Source organism: Lepisma saccharinum, chromosome 4 (assembly GCF_977018435.1).
Source record: "Lepisma saccharinum chromosome 4, izLepSacc3.1, whole genome shotgun sequence".
Lineage (NCBI taxonomy): Eukaryota > Metazoa > Arthropoda > Insecta > Zygentoma > Lepismatidae > Lepisma > Lepisma saccharinum.
The window spans coordinates 114,722,380-114,743,443 of NC_139232.1; the positions used below are offsets into that span (position 1 = coordinate 114,722,380).

The 21,064-nt window shown below is 39.4% G+C and overlaps 1 protein-coding gene and 1 long non-coding RNA gene across 3 annotated transcripts in view; one reads left to right on the top strand and one right to left on the bottom strand.

Annotated features, from left to right (window-relative positions):
- LOC145986806 (phospholipid-transporting ATPase ABCA3-like) overlaps positions 1 to 21,064 on the top strand; it is a 29,523-nt gene that overhangs the window by 6,419 nt on the left and 2,040 nt on the right. Inside the window, exons 6-13 of the mRNA XM_083121252.1 lie at positions 1,563 to 1,842; positions 5,058 to 5,183; positions 7,033 to 7,245; positions 7,995 to 8,297; positions 10,279 to 10,520; positions 16,823 to 16,970; positions 18,164 to 18,374; positions 19,716 to 19,932. Of these exons, the coding sequence (XP_082977378.1) occupies positions 1,563 to 1,842; positions 5,058 to 5,183; positions 7,033 to 7,245; positions 7,995 to 8,297; positions 10,279 to 10,520; positions 16,823 to 16,970; positions 18,164 to 18,374; positions 19,716 to 19,932 (1,740 nt within the window). The remainder of the gene's footprint in view (positions 1 to 1,562; positions 1,843 to 5,057; positions 5,184 to 7,032; positions 7,246 to 7,994; positions 8,298 to 10,278; positions 10,521 to 16,822; positions 16,971 to 18,163; positions 18,375 to 19,715; positions 19,933 to 21,064) is intronic.
- LOC145986814 (uncharacterized) overlaps positions 1 to 21,064 on the bottom strand; it is a 268,487-nt gene that overhangs the window by 4,642 nt on the left and 242,781 nt on the right. The gene's annotated exons all lie outside the window — the stretch shown is intronic.

The window sequence follows — 21,064 nt, forward strand, 5'->3', positions numbered from 1 at the left end:
CGTTCCGAAAGTCTTAACGAAACGAATTTAACGAGAGTAACTTGGCTCGTCAACCTGGTGAAACGAGTTATTTTACAGACTTATGGAACGCTCTAGACGAAAGCGCAGGCGCAGCGTCCTCGTGGCGTCGAGCGGAAGGCATGTTCTCATGGCAGAAATAAACTCTACTGCTGACACTGTTACTCATCTTAATCACATTGAGGCACACTCGTCTTACGCATGTTGCTTTATATGCAGTTTAAAGCCATCATGCACGCGAGTTGCCTGCACGCAGCAGACGACTCTCACCGAACAAACCAGTCTTCTGGCCCGTGCGTTTGGTGAATCTCGTTCTTGCACGAGAAGCACGGAAAGCGACTTTTGGGACAGCACAACGAAATGCACGAGAGCACTTATGGGACGGCCATTTACCATAACTCGTTTAACGCGTTCAACTCGTGCGACTTTCGGAACGGGCGCCTGGTGCTGCTCACTCTTTAGTCCGCTTCAAGATGGCATCCCAACAACCGAAAGCTTTCTGCGTTCTCCACTTCAACAAATGTGGTCCGTTACAGTTGTGCAGCGTGAGTTTCGTCGTAAATACGGTGCTGCACCACCTACTGCTCACAGTATTGGACGTTGCACGCAGAATGCTGCCGGTTGCTGGGTTGCCATCCTGTCGCGGACTAAAGAGTGAGCTGCTCCAGTGGCACCTACCTGCAACAAAGTAAACCTTATTGCAAGCAAAACTTTATATTCCAGCATGTATTCTACAACTTACTGCAAGGTTCTATGTCCATTGGTTTCCTAAATATAGCATTTTTAAATCGGATGATTCTTTTTGATACACCCTGTATATCTGACAGTCACACAACAGAAAAATATGTATTGGCATATTGAAAGTGCATCAGCATTATTTAGTTTTAATTGTTCACTATCACGGTTTTCAATTTGGTTTGCGTGAATCAGTACAATGGCTACATACTACAATCATTACAATATTCTTAAAATACTAAAATATAAATTAACTCGTCGTATGAAAACCACTTTCATTGTATAGAATCACTGGAACTTATCTCTCAGAGAGACTGATACAAGGTGTTGTGTGTTGAAATGAAATGTGTATAATATACAGTTAACATATTCTTAAATGTGAAATCGTTCTGTGATGATTAGTAAGAATTTTAGGATCGAAGTGGCAATGCTTCTAGTAAGTAATATACAAAAGTAAGTGTATTTCTAGTGACTTTAAGAAAGTATTATTTCTAAAAGATCTCTTAGAGCTTTTTTGGCGACAATTGTCCTTTTTTCCTAATTCTATTCTATGCTTGAATCAGATGAGTTATAGAAAGGTTCTAAGATTCGTATAACTAATATAGACAAACTCGTTTTCCTTTAATGTTGGACAAAATCCATACGTGCCAACAAAATTTCTTCATAATTTCTCTCAAATGGTCAACGTGTTAAAAACCATAAATATATATTTTCCTCTTCCACCTCGTCACGTGATAATATTGCTAAAATCTAGGATGTAAATGTTACTATTTTAGTTTGTATTGACATTCTTGCATTCGCAATTCCAGTGGGAACAACTAACTGAAATAAAGACAATGAACGCCATGGTGTGGTACATGGCGCTCACCTTCATTCTCATATTCACTTCGGTGTTCATCACGTTTCCAGCGAATGAACACGTGAGCCGCTTCAAGCATCTGCAGATGATGACCGGAGTGAGCCCCGTCACCTATTGGCTAGTGTGTTTTGTCAGCGATGTCGTCTACTACATTTGCATCATGTTTCCTGCAGCGTTTCTCATTCTACCTGCAGATCACTTCGATATGTACAGTACACCCAAAGAATTAGGTAGGTTAATTTTTTGTAGCATATTACTTACTACGCATATGGATGTAATGTAGTTTGATGTATTAAGATTACATATATTCATTCTTAGAGAATGTTATAACACTAGACAACAAATTTTAACTTTTTGTTTTTTACAGAGGCCAAAATAGCTGATTTATATGGATTTGAGTGTGCTGAAGTTGAAAATGACAATTAAAAATCTAAATTAGCTCAGGTTTGGAAGTTATTGAAACTTTTATATTCTTCACATATTATAATGGGCCATAGTCCAACAAGCGTAGCACTGCCTAACACACATTTACTTACCAAAAAATTGACAGTGGTTTTGGGGTTAATTCGATGCACTGATCACAAATATGGAGTTCGTTTGTCTCGAATGGCTCTAGTCTTTAAGATACAGGGTGTTAAAGTTTATATTGCTACTGAAATACTGATACATATATTTTTCATATTCTATTCAAAATTTTTGAGTGACAAGCTTGCTGATTCAATATATCACATCATTTTTGTCAGACTAGTTTTTACAATGCAAACTAACAATGCAAAAAAGTAAAATGTAACCTATTCACAAATCATGTGAAAAAATAAATCAAAGTGCTTTAGACATGAAATGCTAGTCAATTTAGTTAAATTAAAGATACGCTATTAACAGCTACCTTGTTTACAACACGCGTTTTCTCTTCGCCTGCCGCTTATGGGGAAGATGAGAGCCTTTCTGCAAAGTCCACCAAAAATCTGCCCACATTGAAGCACTGAATCTTCCTTGGTATCGATGTTCCATTGCAGAGATTTCTTGGTGAAATCTCTCACCATGTTCATCACTAAACGCCCCACAATCTTCAGGCAAAACGTCGATATGTGAGTGAATGAAGTGAATTTTTAGTGACATGTTGCATTTCAGTTTCTCATAGGCACATATAAGGTCATTGACAAGTTCAATATAAATTTCAGCCCTCCTATTGCCCAAGAACAATGACGTAACTTTCCGAAAGCATTGCCACGCGTTTAGCTCATCAGGACTGAGAATACACTCGAATTGCTGGTCTCCAAGGACCTTACGTATTTTTGGACCAATGGATACCTCCTGCTTGATCTTCTCAGCACTCAGTCCAGGGAATTTTACACGCGTGTATTCAAATGCTCGTTCGTTGCTCTTATTCACCGCTTTTACAATTGACTTCATCAATCCTAGCTTCACATGTAGTGGTGGTAACAGGACTTTACTGGGATTTACAAGTGGCTCCCATGAGACATTTTTCTTGCCAGGCAATAAAGCTTGTCGTCGTGGCTAGTCCTTCTGTTTGTAATGTAAATCCTTAGCACGACTGTCCCACTCACAAATGTAGCAGCAGTACTTAGTGTACCCACCTTGTAGGCCCATAAGCATACCGATGACTTTTAAATCAGCACATATGAGCCATTGATGCTTATCATAGTCGATGCTGTTTAAATTCCTCTCATCATGATGTAACTTTCCTTTGCTAGGGCTGCATATGCCACTGGGATGGAAGGAAGCACATTGCCATTATGTAATAGCACGGCTTTCAAACTAGTTTTCGAACCATCTATGAAAAGTCTCCAATCGTCCTGTTTGTATACGGTATTGAGTTCTTGCATCAAACCTTCAACATCCGTACAGTATGTCATTTCGTTATTTGTGTTGAAAAAACCTTTCAAGTGGCTTTTGACATTGGCGAAAAGTACATACTCGAGCATTATCTTCCAGAAGATTCCACTCCATTAAACGAGAAGCTAATACTTCGGTTTTATGTTTTGGAAGGTCCAAGTCTCTAACAAGATCACTGAGTTCACTTTGCGTGATTTTCTGCATTTCACTAGATTATGTTGGTGTAAAGGTGAGATCGTTAGATGTGGAAGGATGGCATGTATCTGACTGGTCTTCATATTCACTGTCACTAGAAAAGTTTATTGTGGTGGCTATTGGAGGATCTGGCACTGGAAGACCCACTCCATGAGGCATTGGTCGCATAGCACTTGGTATATTAGGATACTGTATGATGCTCTTTTTTTTCTTGTTCAATCCTTTACTTAGCGGACACACCAAGCAGAAGTAGCAATTTGTTGTGTGGTTTGTAGTGCGCCAAATGGCCGGCACTGCAAAACACATGGAAACTTTTTTTCCTTTCATCCATGCATTTAGAGTTGATGAACATGCCGTACAACAAACATAAGCAGCCCATCCTTTTGATTGGTCACCAACACGGCACCCAAAATATAGGAAATAAGCTTTTTTCACTGCTTCTCACAATGTTCACTTCCTTTGTCCAAAAATTGCATCTCCACATATATAACAAAAATTGTTGGGGTTATTAACACATCTGCGGGGCATTATAACAGCAGTTTTGATTCCACACAGTAACTCAGAAACTCACTTCACAATACACAATGGAGCACTCCGGAAGGCAAGCAATCTCAGACTGCGTAAGCTAGAAACAAAACACTGATGTAATATCATGCAGAGCATGTGTTCACCGATCGATATATCTGAGGATGTGGTCAAATTCGTCGCCTCACATTAAAATGTGCGTATCTTACAACTGCGTGAAACACAGCATTCATTGGCATTCCTGAAATAACAAGAAAACGAGAGCTAAAAATCAGAAATATGGACGTGACAAACTTCATATAGCACGAAAACGTACGAAAGCGTACCAAAATCTCTAAGATTGTTTTTTAACTTTATCTCAAAAACGGGAGCTAAAAAACAAAAACTATTGTCATTTTCGAATTCAGCGTACCAAAATCTATAAAGATTGGGCATTTTCCTTTCTGTAAAAATTTCATTGTTGAACAGTGTAATCTGTGTCCTAACAAATTCAAACTAATTCAGATAAGTCATGTTACTTTCTAATATAAAATAATCATGGGGAATTTCAAACCGAAGGGACACATGTCGCTTGGGAACGAACCAATAAACAGTAACGTTTCACACCGTAGCGGCATGATAGGCCGCAAGAACAGCGTTCGATTGGTGAAATCCTCAAGCGACACGCGAAAGGTGACAAGCGACACGTGTAGCTTGAAAGCGAACCCTCAGTAATCAATGCAACCGTTTGAACGGAAGTTGGTAAGACAAAATTAAAAATATGATATGAAAACAAGTGTTAGTAAGAACCTAACAATTTGAACAGTTTTCAATGAACGAACTATTCTCGCTGGGAAACTTATGGCCTACTTTCCTTCTTACATTGCAGGTACACTAATAAGCATTGCAACCATATACATTCTGACCATGTGTACTTCAGCATACGTTCTCAGCATCTCATATCCTACACTTGTCAAGAGTACGAGAAACCACATATTCGGAAATTTACTTATTGGTGAGTATTGTTGTAACGGATAGACGATATTTATAACGCATGTAGAATATATTATAAATTGATTTAATTTTTAAAACAACAATTATTTTTAGTTATGACGTGGATCATTAAGTCCATATAAATAACGTTAAACGTGTGTAAAACGTTCGGTCCATTGTGGTTTGAAGTTAGTAGAGTCAGTGGAGACTTAACCACGTTTTGCCGTAACTTTCCTAAAAAATGAAACGATGGCAAAATTTAGTTCTGATCAGTGTTGCCATAATATCATTTTTATGGAAACTCCTTGTGCGCCACTGCTTAGCATTTCCGATAACTTGTAAAGAAAGAGCCTATATGAGAATAAGTGACTTAGAACATCCTTGAAGCATCGTTAAAGTCATATATTTGTTTGCTGTTTGAAATGAAAATTAAGCCGCAATATGTGTTGTAAATGTAGCATTGTCATCTAGTAAAAAGCACGTGACGAGGCTTTGGACAAATATCCCCTGGTGTCGTGATTCTTTTCATACTTCGTATCGTATTGTTCACGGAAAATTATTAGTGTTGATGTATTTAAGTTAACAGGACCAGAAACAGGAATATATTATTAATCACACCAGGGTTCATGCGCTTTTGGTGCATCTATTGATGCGGTTAAACGTACAATTTTCGTTTCTTTAGAATGATTGTTTCGGATCTTCTCAATTGATGCATGCATTTAAGTGTTTCACACGGAACAGCAGTTGATACAAGTACACTTCTATGCATTTAGCTGGTTATTTTGAAGCAATAAAAGTCCATAATTAGCCGTTTATGCGCTTTAAAGTGTTGTTGGGTAAATATATTTGCTTCAATTGACACATTTTGTGTTCTGTGGATACCTTGTCAGTGGCGTACAGAGGACTTTCGTAGGATTGGGGCCAAGGTTGATTGATTGAAATCATGTTGACTTAAAGCGCGATTTAAATCAACATTTAAATCAGGTGATCTTTTTTTAAATGGCTGATTCAAATCACTAAATAAATAATTTATAGAATAATGTACATAAGGATTTTGTAGATATAAGAATTACTTTTGCTGAAAGTACGTACACTAATCTCCTAATCATTTGATGGTGTTTATTAGGCTATAAAGAAAGGAAACAAAATACATATGTAGTGATGGTGTGAAGGTCATTTGAAAGGATATGTAATATGTAAACTTTAAACACACTTAACTTTTTCTTTAAAATTCAATAAATTTAATAGGCAAACATTTTCTGTAGAAAAATATGCAAAATACTAATTATCATAAACGGTAAATAGTGTCATTATCATTAAGCTGTAAGTCAACATGGCAGCTTACATTTTGCAACCTATCATTAAAAAAAATTCCAAACTTCAGCTACAAACATTATAAAAAATATTTTAATTTACAATTATAGAGTACATCGAGAATGTTTTATTTTCACTGGAAGAAAAGTTACTGAAATTATTATAGTTTCATTAACACACTCAACAAACATTTCCATCGTAGGTTCATATATACAATATCAGAAACTGAAAAATGTATATTTAAATATATTTTTTTAATTTTCTTTAATCAAACCGTTCACATCTTTTACAGGGCCCTTAACTAGAGAAAGCTTTCCTATAAAAATCATATCTACAGATGCATGGTGCCAAAAACCATACATGCAATTTTAAGTGTGCTTTTAAAAAAAATATATAAAAAGGCATCAAAAATTATATTTTAAAATAAAAATCACTATTTTTATCCTCCCTGATTGGGGGTGTGCCTTCTTTTATAAGCAGCCAGTCCAGTTATTTTATGAGAAATCGCCGTTCTTGTACACGTCGCTGACCGATATTTACCCAACATTCCTTTGCAGGGACCGGAGGTATTTTGATCCTGAAGCTGGCCTCCGTCGGTCGGGAATTCCTGAAGCCGCTGATGTACCTCTGCCCGCACTGCGCGGGGATCAGGTGCTTCTTGAAGTTCTCCCTCCTGGCGATCGAGAACAACAAGTGCAAACTTATCCCACCGGATCTGAGGGATGTCATATGCAATGGCACCAAGTCCAAAGATTTCGCGTCGTGCTGCGGTAAGTATTTTGTATATCAAGGTAAGTTTTCAGCGAGAATCGAACAGGAAACTCTTACTCTTTATTGAGAATATTTATAGTGTTTTGATTACGCTATCACATATGCAGGGTGAGTCAAAAGTCAAGTTACATAGGTCGATGGCCACCACTGTCGCCAGAAATAACACTTTTGGACTTTTACTTGTGGGGACACTAAGAAAAAGAAAAGCCTGGACCACCTAAAAAGAAAGGCGCCAGCTCCAATATCATACCACCTCGAATAGAAGCATACAATCAAGCAGATAGTGCGCATATTGAACATGTACTGTAACTGTGACCATTACATATCAAACATGTGTATGTTTGTACGTATCTTTTTTCTTATGCAACCTGACATTTGCTTTACCCTGTACTATAGGAAGCAACTCGAGATTGGGAAGCAAAAAGTCCCCAAAACCTTTTCAGAATATAACACAGACACAGCGAATCTCCTGTAGCTGGCTTATTTCGTACATCTACCTGGGTGATTCATGCGCATGCGCTCCGGCGTTTGTCTACCAACAAACACTGGTAGAAGCAAAATGTGCCACCCTCTAGTTGCAAACAGCATATACCGAAATATTGAAATCTATGGAGAAAACATGATGAGGTGTACTTACTGAATCTGAATCTGTCATTCCTTATTATACTCCAAAGATATAGCAAGATTCATCTTACATGGCTATTATTTATTTGTTCAGGAGAACTAACATTTTCCCCTCGCATTTCAGAGAACATGTGCGGAGGGACGTTCTGCTACCAGGGGAAAAGCTACTTCGTTTGGTCCGACGAGCAACTAGGAGAGGAGATCTGCTACCTAGTCCTAGATTTCTTCCTAGACTTGTTCCTGATCTTCCTCGTAGAGTACAAGTACATCAGGAGAATCTTCCGGTACTTGCATCTCGTGGATCAATTTTGGAAGAGCAGCATGACGATGCAGCTCACAAGGACCATCAGCAAAGTCGTCACGAGGATAGAAACGGCGGAAGATGACGATGTGCAAGAGGAGAAGGAGCGGGTCAAACGAATCTTCGGTAAGATTCTTGATTTTGTCATTTAGCGTCGCTTTTCTACCACTTTTATCTAATCGCAACGGCGAGGATGAGTGGTATTGTGATGAAATTTATGACTCACCCATGCCCAGGCTGGGATTCGAATCCCAGATTCCTTGCGTCGTAGCAAGCTGTGGTAACCACTCTGCCACGGAGGTCGGCGGTAAGATTCTTGTTTCTCTTTTGTTAAGTATGACGCAATTTCCATGGTTAATGCTAAATAGGCTGAACTTGAGTCATAAAAATTGCAAAAGATAAGGGCCATAGCTAATAGCAGATTAAATACGTAATGCTTGATGCGCGAAAAGCTATAGTACTTAATTTACTTGGAAATCCAAGTAAATTAATCTGCTCAAGCGATCTTCCGCCACAACTAATTCAATAAATAAACATTTATGCTTTAAATAGATGGCGTTTCCACAAATATCAGGTAGGTATACTATTCTGAGCTTTATGGATACTTTCTCCTGGATACTGAACAAGATAAAAATATTCACAAAGGATAATTTTGTAAACTTTGCTATTCGTACGTAAGGGACAAAGGTAAGCAAGGGCTTGATCGGTTTATTGAATTAAATTAGTATTGTAGTATTTGTAGTAACTATAAACTAAGACAACTGAAGGCTACGAACCGAGCAGGTATTAAGTATATCACCATTTTTATTTGTTATTCTTACAATATATTTTAACATTATGGAAATTCTATTAAGTATATCACCATTTTTATGTGTTATTCTTACAATATATTTTAACATTATGGAAATTGTATTCACATATTTCCCGAATTATAAGAGCAATGATGTAGTACTACAGACATAAATTATTTTTGTTGTTGGAAGCTACAGAGTAAGTATTATTGTCTTATATTACTTTCCAAAAGTCATTGTTGGTTACTCTGAATCAATAGTCTTGCGTTTGCAAGAGCGGCACACGTTGCTTTTTTCACTATGTTTTCCACAAACAAAGACTTCACATTTTCAACATACAATTGTTGTTTTTGCAAACTTGTTCAACTGTACATTTTTTGATCTGGCTTCTTTGCTGTTTTCGGTTCTTTTAGATGCACATTATGGTAACACGTTACACCAAGGGAGGGTACTTTATGTCCACCACGAAAACGTTTTTTAAATTTTGGGTTATTTTCTAGAAATTAAAAGTATTGAATGACAGAAAATAGAATTTATATTATTTTTGACACAAAACCTAAGTTATGACATGATACTAAAGAAATATCCATAAAAATTCTTATCCGAATCAAAGTGTGGACAATTTTTAACCCACCTTGGTGTACGAAGGGTTAGACTCCACATATAACAGGGTGTCTCAAAAGTAATGGCGCAAACTGACACAGGTGAAAGTACACGATAATAGAAGCAAAAAAGTCTCAGTAAACATGGGTCTGCAAACGAGCCGTTTTCGAGATAATCGCGAATGTGTGATTACAAGCCGCCACTGCCTTCATTGTTTGTAAACGTCGTCCTAGTTTGTAAAATGCTAATAATGTGTGCGAATGTGTGGGTACAAGACAGCTTGTAACGTTTGATTACAACGCCACCTCTCGGAAATGTTCTGTTTTGTAAACAAAGAGCAAACATCGGACCGAGCAAGGAGTAAAGCACTCTGTGTTTACAAAATGCAATCAATGCGGGTTGTAACCACACATTCGCACACATTATTAGCATTGTACCAATTAGGACGACGTTTACAAACAATGAAGTCAGTGGCGGCTTGTAATCACACATTCGCGATTATCTTGAAAACGGCTCGTTTGCAGACCCATGTTTACTGATACATTTTTGCTTCTATTATCGTGTACTTTCACCTGTGTCAGTTTGCGCTATTACTAATGAGACACCCTGTAGATCCCGGCCTGCATACGCGCGTTGAGTTTATATAGTGTTTACATCTATCATATCCACCCTAATTTATCAATGTTGGTAACATCATGTTTAATTGTCTGCAGATGATTCGAGGACGGTCTCTGGAGAAGGGGACTCGTTGCTGGTGCACGAGCTGAGGAAGAAGTACAAGGCGTTCGACGTGCAAGGAGTGAGCTTCGGCGCCAGGAAGGGCGAGTGCTTCGGTATCCTGGGGGTGGCGGGATCGGGCAAGACGTCCGTCGCACGCGTCCTGTCTGGGGAGGAGCTATGGACTTCGGGGGACGCCTATCTGTTGGAGTGGAAATTCTCTACGGACAAGTCGAAGGTAAGAACCGATAGAATAGAATAGAATGGTCTTTATTTAAGCAGGCGTGTTTCGGCCTCATGGGCCGTTCTTACAACCAACCCTTGTCAGAGATACAATAAATGAATAAAAACAATGAGAGAGAGAGAGAAAAAACATAATGATCATGATAATACAATAAAGATAATATACAAGGGTTGGATAAAAAGTAATGGCAACACTGGTATAATTGGTACTTGACTGTATTGGCAGAGGAGCACGTGTTACATTCCTTCAAAGTAATCGCCCCTCATCTCTACGACCTTCTGTCACACGTATGGAAGGTGTCGTACACCGTCAGCGCGTCCATCTCTGTCGATGTCCCGCAGTGACCGCCCTATAACACGTATGATGGCTTCGCGCGTGTCGTAGTTCTTCCCGCCCAGTGGTTCCTTCATTTTGACAAAACGGTCGTAATCACACGGTCTCATACCGGTATACCGGTGAATACGGCGGATGTTCCAGTACCTCCCACTACCAGTTATGCAGGAGCGCCGTCACATTGTTCGCAGTGTGACACCTTGCATTGTCAAGCAGGATGATGGGACACCGTGCCGTCGCTTCCTTCTTCATGCGAGACGAAGGTGGTGTTGCAAGAAGGTGCAGAAGTAGGCTGCGTTGACCGTCTGCCTGAGAGACGTTGTTCTTCTTGCCTAAACATATTGTTAGGGCGCTTGCACTCTCGTCCCCTGCTTCAGAGCACTGCTGATATTGACTGAATAACATACAATCGCTCCCACACACTAGACTTCCTAGTCTGACATTCCTTTATCAGCCACGAAACGCTTGTGGCGCTGTGAATCACCCCTTTCACGGGACAGCAGTGTTGCCATTACTTTTTATCCAACCCTTGTAAATATTATACAATGATAAAATAATACATTGAAGTGATTAGTATTATACTGTTGAGTAAAGATAAGCAATAAGTCTTCAGTAGTGCATTGTGTGTGTGTGTGGGGGGGGGGGATTTAGGTATGCATTATATGATGTGTAAGTGCAGGTGTAATTATTAAGATAGTATGTAGGTAAATGCAGAGGCGCAACCACGAATTTTTGTCTGGGGGGCAAGTACCAGGATAAACCTACCAATAATAATAATAATAAATTTAATAATAATAATTTTAATAATAATAATGTTACTAATAATATTATTATAACATTATTATTGTTAATGTTATTATTGATTTGCTTTATTTTACTTCGCTTCTTGTGCCACTTTTGGCTAATTTGCGAAGATTGGGAATGAGTGATGGCATGATGAAAATGATGATTGGATACTCGCAAACATCCATGCCCATGCCGGGATTCGAACCCAGGACCAACATTATTATTACTATTAGTAGTGGTAGTATCAAAGAAGTTATTAAGCTCGTAAATTACGGGAAAAGGGGGTAGAAGTTTTTGCTAAAGCATTTGTGTTCGAACAAACGATTTGAATTATATTTTCAACACGTTCAATTTCACATTAATAACGGAAAGCAAGCACATAAACTATTTTTGAAAGACAAAAAATGCTTGATAAATGCATTCCAAATACGTATAATTATTTTTTACATTAACATAACTTTCATCCACGATATATGTAGTGTTGCCCACGAGACGAGACTTTGGCCTGTCTCGTCTCGTGGAAATGCTGTGAAATGCTGTCTCGTCTCGAAAATATTCGTTTGTCTCGGGACACATGATCAATCTCGTCTCGTCTCGAATTTTTAAAAGCCTGTCCCGTCTCGTCCCGTGGGCAACACTAGATATATGTTTCACTCATTATATAGTTTTTAGGATAAATGGTGCATATCCAAAGATGACACCTTATAAGGAATTACTAATTAAATTACACATTACCTCCCTTGCAAACAGAAGAACCATACATCAGCTCCTTTTTCTTTTCAAACTTCTTAACGGCAAATTGGATTATTCCTCTCTGCTTTCAAAAATAGCTTTCTATGTCCCCCATCCAAAGTTGCGATCAAGAAATCAACTCTTTGCCATTTCCCGCACCCGTACAAAATCCGCAGAAATGGCTCCCCTGCGAAGAATGTGTAGCTTGCATAATGAATGGTTAGAGAGGGGCATACACTTGGACATATTTGCTAAATTTTCTGAGTATAAACGTTATTTAATGGTCAACACTCTTACTTAATTTTATCTTTTCTGTTATTTCTTTACCTGCTTTATGTGTGTATATATACACACATACATATATGAATGTAATTGTGCAAGATTTGATTCCTTTTTTATCCACGGTAATGTATAAGGATGATATATGTAACCTCTATATGTATTTTTTTATATCTGAAAATGTGTATATATATTATTTTTATGTGTATAAATGCTCAAATGTACTGTGCACTGTAAACGGGCAGATGCCTGTTGTGCACAGGATAATATATATATATATATATATATATATATATGCAATGTGGAGTGAGGTGGACACTAAATTGTGTACGTATTCAAAGTTTCTTTAATAAATATTATATACAGCTTATTATGTAAATACATTACACAACCAATTCATGCATTTCACAAAAAAACGAACAGCAAAAATTACATAAATTGTCTCTCAAATGTGCACGCTCCCCTTCCTCAAAACAATTGTTCATGCATTTAAAAACAAAATCAATTAAGACAAGTCTTATTTCTCTGTCTGGTGATTTACAATGCATTACAGCGAACAAACATAAATTGCGAGCGAAGCAAGCAAGATAATTCTTGGTTCCAATTTTTTTGCAGGCTGAAATCAATATTAATTGAATAGGGCGCAAATATTTTCACGGGACGCCATGGCATTATGTCGCTTACAACTTTTGTGCCTCCCCGATGGTGTAGTGGTAAATCGTTACCTTGTGATTGAGAGGTCCCGGGTTCGATACCCGGTGGAGGCACATAGTGGTTCGGAAGTCGGAACCGACTTTAAGCTATAGGCCCAGTCTCTAGTCTTTTCTGTGCATAAAGTAGACTTAAGAAAAAACACAAATCAATCAATCAATTTTACAACTTCTTTACATGTAGATCGTTCGGCGCCTAGCTACGGTTCTGAACTTGATTAGCGAAGCGAGCAAGAAAATTTTACGAAAAGTATTTTATTTGCATAAAATTTGAAGTTCTGGAAGGTTATTGCCCCCTGCAGGTACACTTGGCCTTCAATGTTTGACCCCCTTACACCCCCCCCCCCTAGAACTCATTTCCGACCAAGGTTGGGCAATGTCACTACCTGTGGTTGCGCCACTGGGTTAATGTAGTTGTTGGGACAATAGTAAGTTCTTTAGTTCTTTAGATTTTTCTTCTCCGATAGAGAAACAGATGGATCTTCTCCTATTTGGTGGTCTCAGCCACATTCACACTAGAAGCAAAACAGTGCCTTCATTTGGTTATTGTGCCGTTGGAACGCGCGCCGCTTGTCGTCGAAATCGGATATATCGTCGCACCAACGCCAAAACCACGAATGTGCTAAATCTTACTTTTGAGACAAAAACATTTTAATATTCAAGGTTCCGGATAGAACAGGTTTTTACACTTGACTAAATGTTGTCATCCGTAAATAATGGTAATAATTTGTTCCCTGGTTCGATACCCGTTGGAGGCACATAGTGGTTCGGGTCCCACTTTAAACTGTAGGTCCAGTCCCGATTTGCCTTACTGTGCATAAAGTGAACTTAAAGCACTAACTCAATCAATCAGTAAATTATGCATCTACTTATATGACCTAATAAACAGTCATATAAGTTAATGTACGAATCTACTTGTATAATATCAACCAAAAGTAGTCAGGAACTGCACTGGGTGAAAGAAGCCAAAATTTACACATTCGTGTCTTTGGCGTATTCCCTCAACTCAATAACATACTGTAGTGCATTTGATAGCTTTCCAAGAATCCACAAAGAAAGAAATTTCATGTGGGGTTGAACTCTCAATTAGTGTTGGGCAATATATCGTCCACACGATATATCGCGATATTGGAAAAAAATATCGTCCAGGCGATATCAACAAGAAGGTACATCGTCACGATATCTTGCCGACATATATCGTGTCGGCGATATATCGTCACGATATTTTAGCTATATATATCGTGTCAGCGATATATCGTCACGATATTTTAGCTATATATATTGTGTCAGCGATATATCGTTGCGATATTTGGCGATATATATCGTGTGAGCGATACATCGTCACGATATTTTAGCTATATATATCGTGTCAGCGATATATCGTCACGATATCTGGCGATATATATATCGACGGAACGATACATCATCACGATATCTAGCGATATATATCGTGTGAGCGATACATCGTTACAATATTTTAGCGATATATCGTACCACGCCAATGGCGTGACTCGAAACCGGGACGTCTGGCGTCATTGCTCGATAGTTAACTCACTTCCCCAAGGAGTCCGGCTGAAGCGTGGGAAGCAGCTTCTTACAAGCGTTGAACCGGCGACCTTCAGTGGATCTTTAAAACTCCGCTGACACGGGAATCGACAGGAAATCAGTTGAAATAAAGTAAAGTCAGCTTTATGCAAAAAGTACGTTTAACGACAGGATGGAACCGCCTAAATGACTTTAACGATCGCAAATTTAAATCCCCTTTAAATAGATCGCGATAACAGATCTCGTCCCCCAGTTGTAGTCCGAAAGTTATAGGGTAAACAGTGGTTGTCTCCCATTTATAGTCTGATTGATACGCAAAAGAGTTACAGCGATTAGTGGTGCGCTATGAAAGTTTAGTTTCAGGAACCGTGCCTGCACAGGAGATGATCTTCACGTCTAGAACCACAGGTAACGAACATCCCTTTCTATTGTTATCATGACCCTGCCAGACCAGACAAAGGGAGTGTTTTAAAGCGTAAATGTTGTTCGAGTTACCTTCATTTCCCAAGCTATAAAAGTACCTCTCACATAAGAGAGTACCTCTAGGCTCTAGATTAAGATCCGTAACAACTCTGCTGTGGTTTTATATGATATATCGTGTCGGCGATATATCGTCACGATATTTGGTGATATATCGTCACGATATTTTAGCAATATATATCGTGTCAGCAATATATCGTCACGATATTTGGCGATATATATATCGTGTGAGCGATATATCGTCATGATTAGAGCCCGGAAGTTCAGGCATTTATTTTCGTTATAATAGGCAGGCAAAAAGGCATTTATAATGTGGAAAATAGGCACTAAAAATGAAAAAAGACAAAATAAACCGAAAAAAGGCACATTTGGAAGTCGCTTACTTTTATCTATAATTTCAGGCAAAATGTTAAAATCTACATTGGGAAGAGCATTTCAATTTTCACCAAATTCACGCACATAACCATGTAACTTACCACTTAATGGCACACTAAATTTCGGCATGATGACAACTACACGATCTTTTCCCTCCAAAATGCAGAACTACACTAAAGATAGAGAACTTGATTTTGGAATCCATGCAAAGGCCCTTGGGCATTAGTGCTGTTTCTTGTCAATAACGTCCTGACACGGACGCTGGACGTGATGACGTAATTGTGCAGATGTTCTGCAACAGATTTTCAGCAGTCAATCATGGACAGGGAAATGTTAACCGAAAGGCAATATCCTAACTGAGCATGAAATACTTTTTTCTCACACTTTTCTCCTTCAGCAATGTTGAAACATGCGTGAGTTTAATATTACTTAAATAAGGCGAAAATTATTCACGTAATAAACGGAAGAAAAAGACGTAAATACCAACAACGTTTTTTGGGAAAAAATAATTTATATACACACTTTTTTTTTTTTAAAAAATGGTCCAATTTCATTGAAAAAGGCAAAAAAGGGCATTATAATTAAAAATAGGCAGTGGGGTCCCAAATAGGCAAAATCGGCAAAATGAAAAGGCTTCGAAAACATTCAAAACAAAATAAAAAACGTATATCCGGAAAAATGTTATCAATATATCCAGTAGATAAAAAGAGGCATTTTGCCGAACTTCCGGGCTCTAGTCATGATATTTGGCGATATATATCGTGGAGACATATATCGCCGATATCACGAAACGAAAAAAATATCGTATCGTCTGTGACGATATATTCTTGACGATATACGCCGATATCGTCTATCCCTACTCTCAATCCTTCTTGAACAAGGCCACGCGGTTACGGAGAAACCGGTGGCATCGCAATTGGATGTTGGATGTATGTCCAATACCGATGATTGAGCGTTTCTTAGTGATTTAAGTAAATTGCATGAGTAGTTGTATGTTAACAGTAGGTGTAGACAATGCCAAACTGGAAAGTGATATTTGTTTGTCTTCCCTTCCAGTTCTTGAGCAAGTTGGGTTACACCCCGGAGTCTGACCCTCTCATTAGCATCTTCACTGGATCGCAGATGCTGCAACTCATGGCTCGCCTGCGGGGGCTGCCTAAGGACAAAGCGAAAACGGAAGCATTGAGGTGGTTGTCTTGTATGGGTAAGTGTTTTTTTATTGGCAGGAATGTATAAGTGTCTCCCGTGTCTTAGTAGCCGAGAGCACCACGGCAATTCCAGCATTCGAGGCCCGTCTTGGACATAGGTGTCTCTTCTTCAATCCAATCTAATCATCACTCATCCCCGTCGTCGCGATTAGCCAAAGGTGACATAAGCGACGTAAAAAGTCAAAAAGCAAATACAAATACAATGGTGTCTCCTCATTTACCTTTCTCCCCCTTTTAATATAAAAAAGACAGCTGCTTGTTGGAGCTAATATATTCATTCCTACATAGCTTAATTGAGACATCACGTGCGCGTATGGTTTACCTACCCACGAGTATTGATGTGGATATCTGAGAGTCAGTGTTGCACCATAAAGGTAAAGGTAAAGTGCTCCCCTGTGCATAGCACCACGCCATGAAGGCGTATAGGGGGTGTCGGTGTAACGCCCCACACTTTCTTGATCCGGTCGTGAGTGGGGGTGATGTGATCAGCATCACGCCCCTGACCGCCTTTACCCCCCAGGGTTTCCCCCAGGTACCCATGTTATTCGACGCTGGGTGGGCGCCGGGTCCGCTTCCTACGTTAGAAAAGTTCCCGGATTTGAACCGGCCGGGGATGGAACCCGGGACCTTTAGCATGGTAGTCAGACGCGTTCAGTAAAGAAACGTTATTCAAGGAAATAAATCGCAAAAAAGTCAGTTTGTTCGAAGTTCACCTTATGCTCTGATACGCTAATCGAGGCTGGTTATAGCTTCAATTGGGATTCGACCCACTGTGTAATGTTCCTTTACCGAGAAACTCGAAGCGAATTAAGAATTCGTGTTAGAGAGATGTTTAATTTCTAATGCCAGTTGCTTCTATTCGTTCTATGTAATGAAATCATTTATAGTTTCTCATTTAAGGTAATATTTGAAGTTTTGTTTTGAGGAATACATTCCGAAAAATGTACATTGCTAATTTATTTGGAAAAGCGACTTTTATCCCACCCTGTATGTGTGCGTTTCGATATAAGAACTATTTTAAGTATACACCTTCATATTGCAACAGCGTTGTTTCGCCATTCGTAGGTAACTTCACGTATCAATTGTGCTTCCATGTTACCCTGTGCTCAGGGCAAAGGCTAAAAGCAAAGGTAACCCACCGACAGCTTTATAAAGAATAAAGGTGGAAGGTTCATATTTCTTCTCGTAGACATGCGCGAGAAAGCCGACGACCCGAGCTGGAGCTACAGCGTTGGGCAGAAGAGGAAGCTGTCGACGGCCATGGCGTTCGTCGCCCACCCTCCGGTCGTCCTGCTCGACGGACCCACCAACTGGCTGGACCCCGTCTCCAGGAGCCACTTGCTGAAGATTGTCCAAGGGCACAAACAGAGCGGGCAGACAATCGTCATCACTTCCTCCAGGTACGGACGTTGTGTTCTGGTTACTCAGTCTAATTGCGCGTTGGATTGTTCTAGCGTAACCTTGGAACAGGGTGAACTTATTCATGAAAACTAAAACGGAAATATTTGTGGCAGTGTTGCAATATTTTTTATAAAAATTTGCCATAATTGAACAAACGAAATTAGTTCCAAAAGCTAATTTCCTATGTGCGAATTTTAGAATCCACTTTATTTACAGATAGGCTAATTGAGACTGGACTACAGTTTAAAGTGCGACCCGAGCCACTGTGTGCTCTCACTGGGTAACGAACCAGGGACCCCTTGATTACAAGGTGACGACGTTACTATGTCATAAGGGGGGGGGGGGGGGTCACACATGAATGTATATTGCAACATTGTCGTTTCACATTTCGTTGATAAGTTCACAATTCCGATTTCCATGTGTGTCGAAATATATAAAACATCAAATGTATATTTGCTATGGACAATGAGCATACGAGCTGTGAGCCTTGAAATACAAACTGTGTAGTGACAAGAAATCAATGTGCCTCGTATTAATCAGGCCATCGCTTGAATGTTTTAGACACGCAAATGGCTCTTGATTTTGTATGGATCGACAAAGTTCTCTTCAGGGACTTTTCTCCTCTCTTTTTTGTGTAGTGGTGGAGAATACGAAGAAATACTGCTTTCTTGACTATCGACTAATGATGGACTTCGTTCCGGCAGCGACTCTTTCCCTACTTGTAATCTTGTATAATCGCCGAAATCATTATCAATTTTAATGCTTTTTCGTCTATCAACAACCTCTTCTTGCAACAGCTGCTTCTTAATCTGTTTTAAAACTACAAGTTCTTCCCTTGTTGCCGTTTCCTCCGAAATCCACTAACAACTTAACCACCACAGCTTATTTCATTGTGTGCGATACACATAACAGCTCCCGTCTGATATACAACTAACAAAAGCGCTTCCGTATCGTCTTGCCGACCCCATCACAGAGCTCTACGACGGGGTTTCGGGATTGAATCCCGACCTGGGATTGCTTGTGATTGTCCCTTTATCATATCATCACTTTTCCTCATCTTCACGATTAGCCCAACGTGGCAGAAAAGCGGAATAAAATAAACCAAATGAATCAAACCGTATCCCGTCTTCTCTCTTCCTACGAGCAACTCCCTCCTCCCCCCCCCCTTCCCCACCTACAGTTCGTATGCAGTTTCTTATGTTCTGCAGCACAACTGAACTGGTCTTGTCCAAAGATCAGCGACAACCACAGATACCACAAAGAACGGACTTAAAACAACTTTTTCAAAAACCTTTGTTGTGAGGATAATAAACATTCACTCAATATTTGTCATTTTTCAGCATGGAAGAGTGCGAGGTGCTCTGCGACAGGATCGCAATCATGGCGAGCGGCAAGTTCAAGTACTTCGGCAGCGTTAAACACCTGAGGACGAGGTTCGCCCGGGGATTCACGATCGTTATAAAAGTGGCGATGTCTGCGCAGGAGGAAGACATCAAAGAAGTCAAACAGACGGTCGACGAGCTGCTGGAGGAGTGCATCTTGAAAGAGGAGCATCACGTAATAATCACTAAACTATATCTTTTCCGTTACGTTTGCTTCAAGTATATTGCTACTGATTCACGCACAAAAGCACATCAAAACAATAAAATCATATAAAACAAGCAATGTAATACGAGATTACAATGACGATTCTTAAATCAGTACCAAGTATGGAGTGACTCCATATCAAACCAATGACCTTGTGCCACCACCCTTGTTACCCTGCCCCCGTGTCAGGGCAACAGTGTTTTTTTTCTTATTGAAATATTTATTCATATGTTAATTAATTGGGTAATTACGTGTATAAACATATATATGTGTGATTAGTGTAAATCAATTCATTATGCAATTTTAGGTTCGTATTATTCCATGTATAAACACCATGTAGCTCTCTGTTCTTGCTTCGTGTTTCGAACGTTCAAAAGAAAGGCGGGCAGTTTAGCTGTTAAAGATTAAAAATTTTGAAAGAAGGGCGGTTGGCAACAGACGCCAACCAAACGTATATAAACTCCCAGATGAGAGTAGGGGAGGTCGGCTGTTGGAACTGAGACTTGGAAGGGAGAGGCTGTTTTTGCTTCGGTTAGCTAGGACCGGAGGACAGATCTCCCGAAACGGATGCTGTAAGAGATTGGATTGCCGGGCAAGCTAGTGCCTTGGTGTCCAGTTTACAGGTAAAAAGGTAGTTGTACTGGATGTTATTTTGAAGTAATTACGGTGCGCCGGGCAGCCTAGTGCCTTGTCACCGTAGAGGTTGAGAAATGTACACGTCGGGCGGCCTAGCGCCTGTTAAGACGTTTCTTGGAGTAACGCGAGTCTACCTTGTGACAAGCGTACTTCAGATGTAATTCATGAAATGTAAAGCATCCAGGTACAAACAATAGAGATTCCAACATCAAAATTAGAGTTTTGGCCCGATAAATAATTAGAGAAATGAACGTTCGGATACGACATGTATATACTTTAAATTTTACGTTAATTAAACTATAGAAAATATCCAAAAATTTCCGTTTTTAATTTCACAAAAGCTGGACAAGGTAATTTATCCCCCTGATCATAAAGGTTTCGCAAAGGTTATCCGTTGTCTCTTGTAGTGAATTATATAATTATGTTGACTTGTAGCAACCCACGTGCATTGTCGTACAAAGAAAGA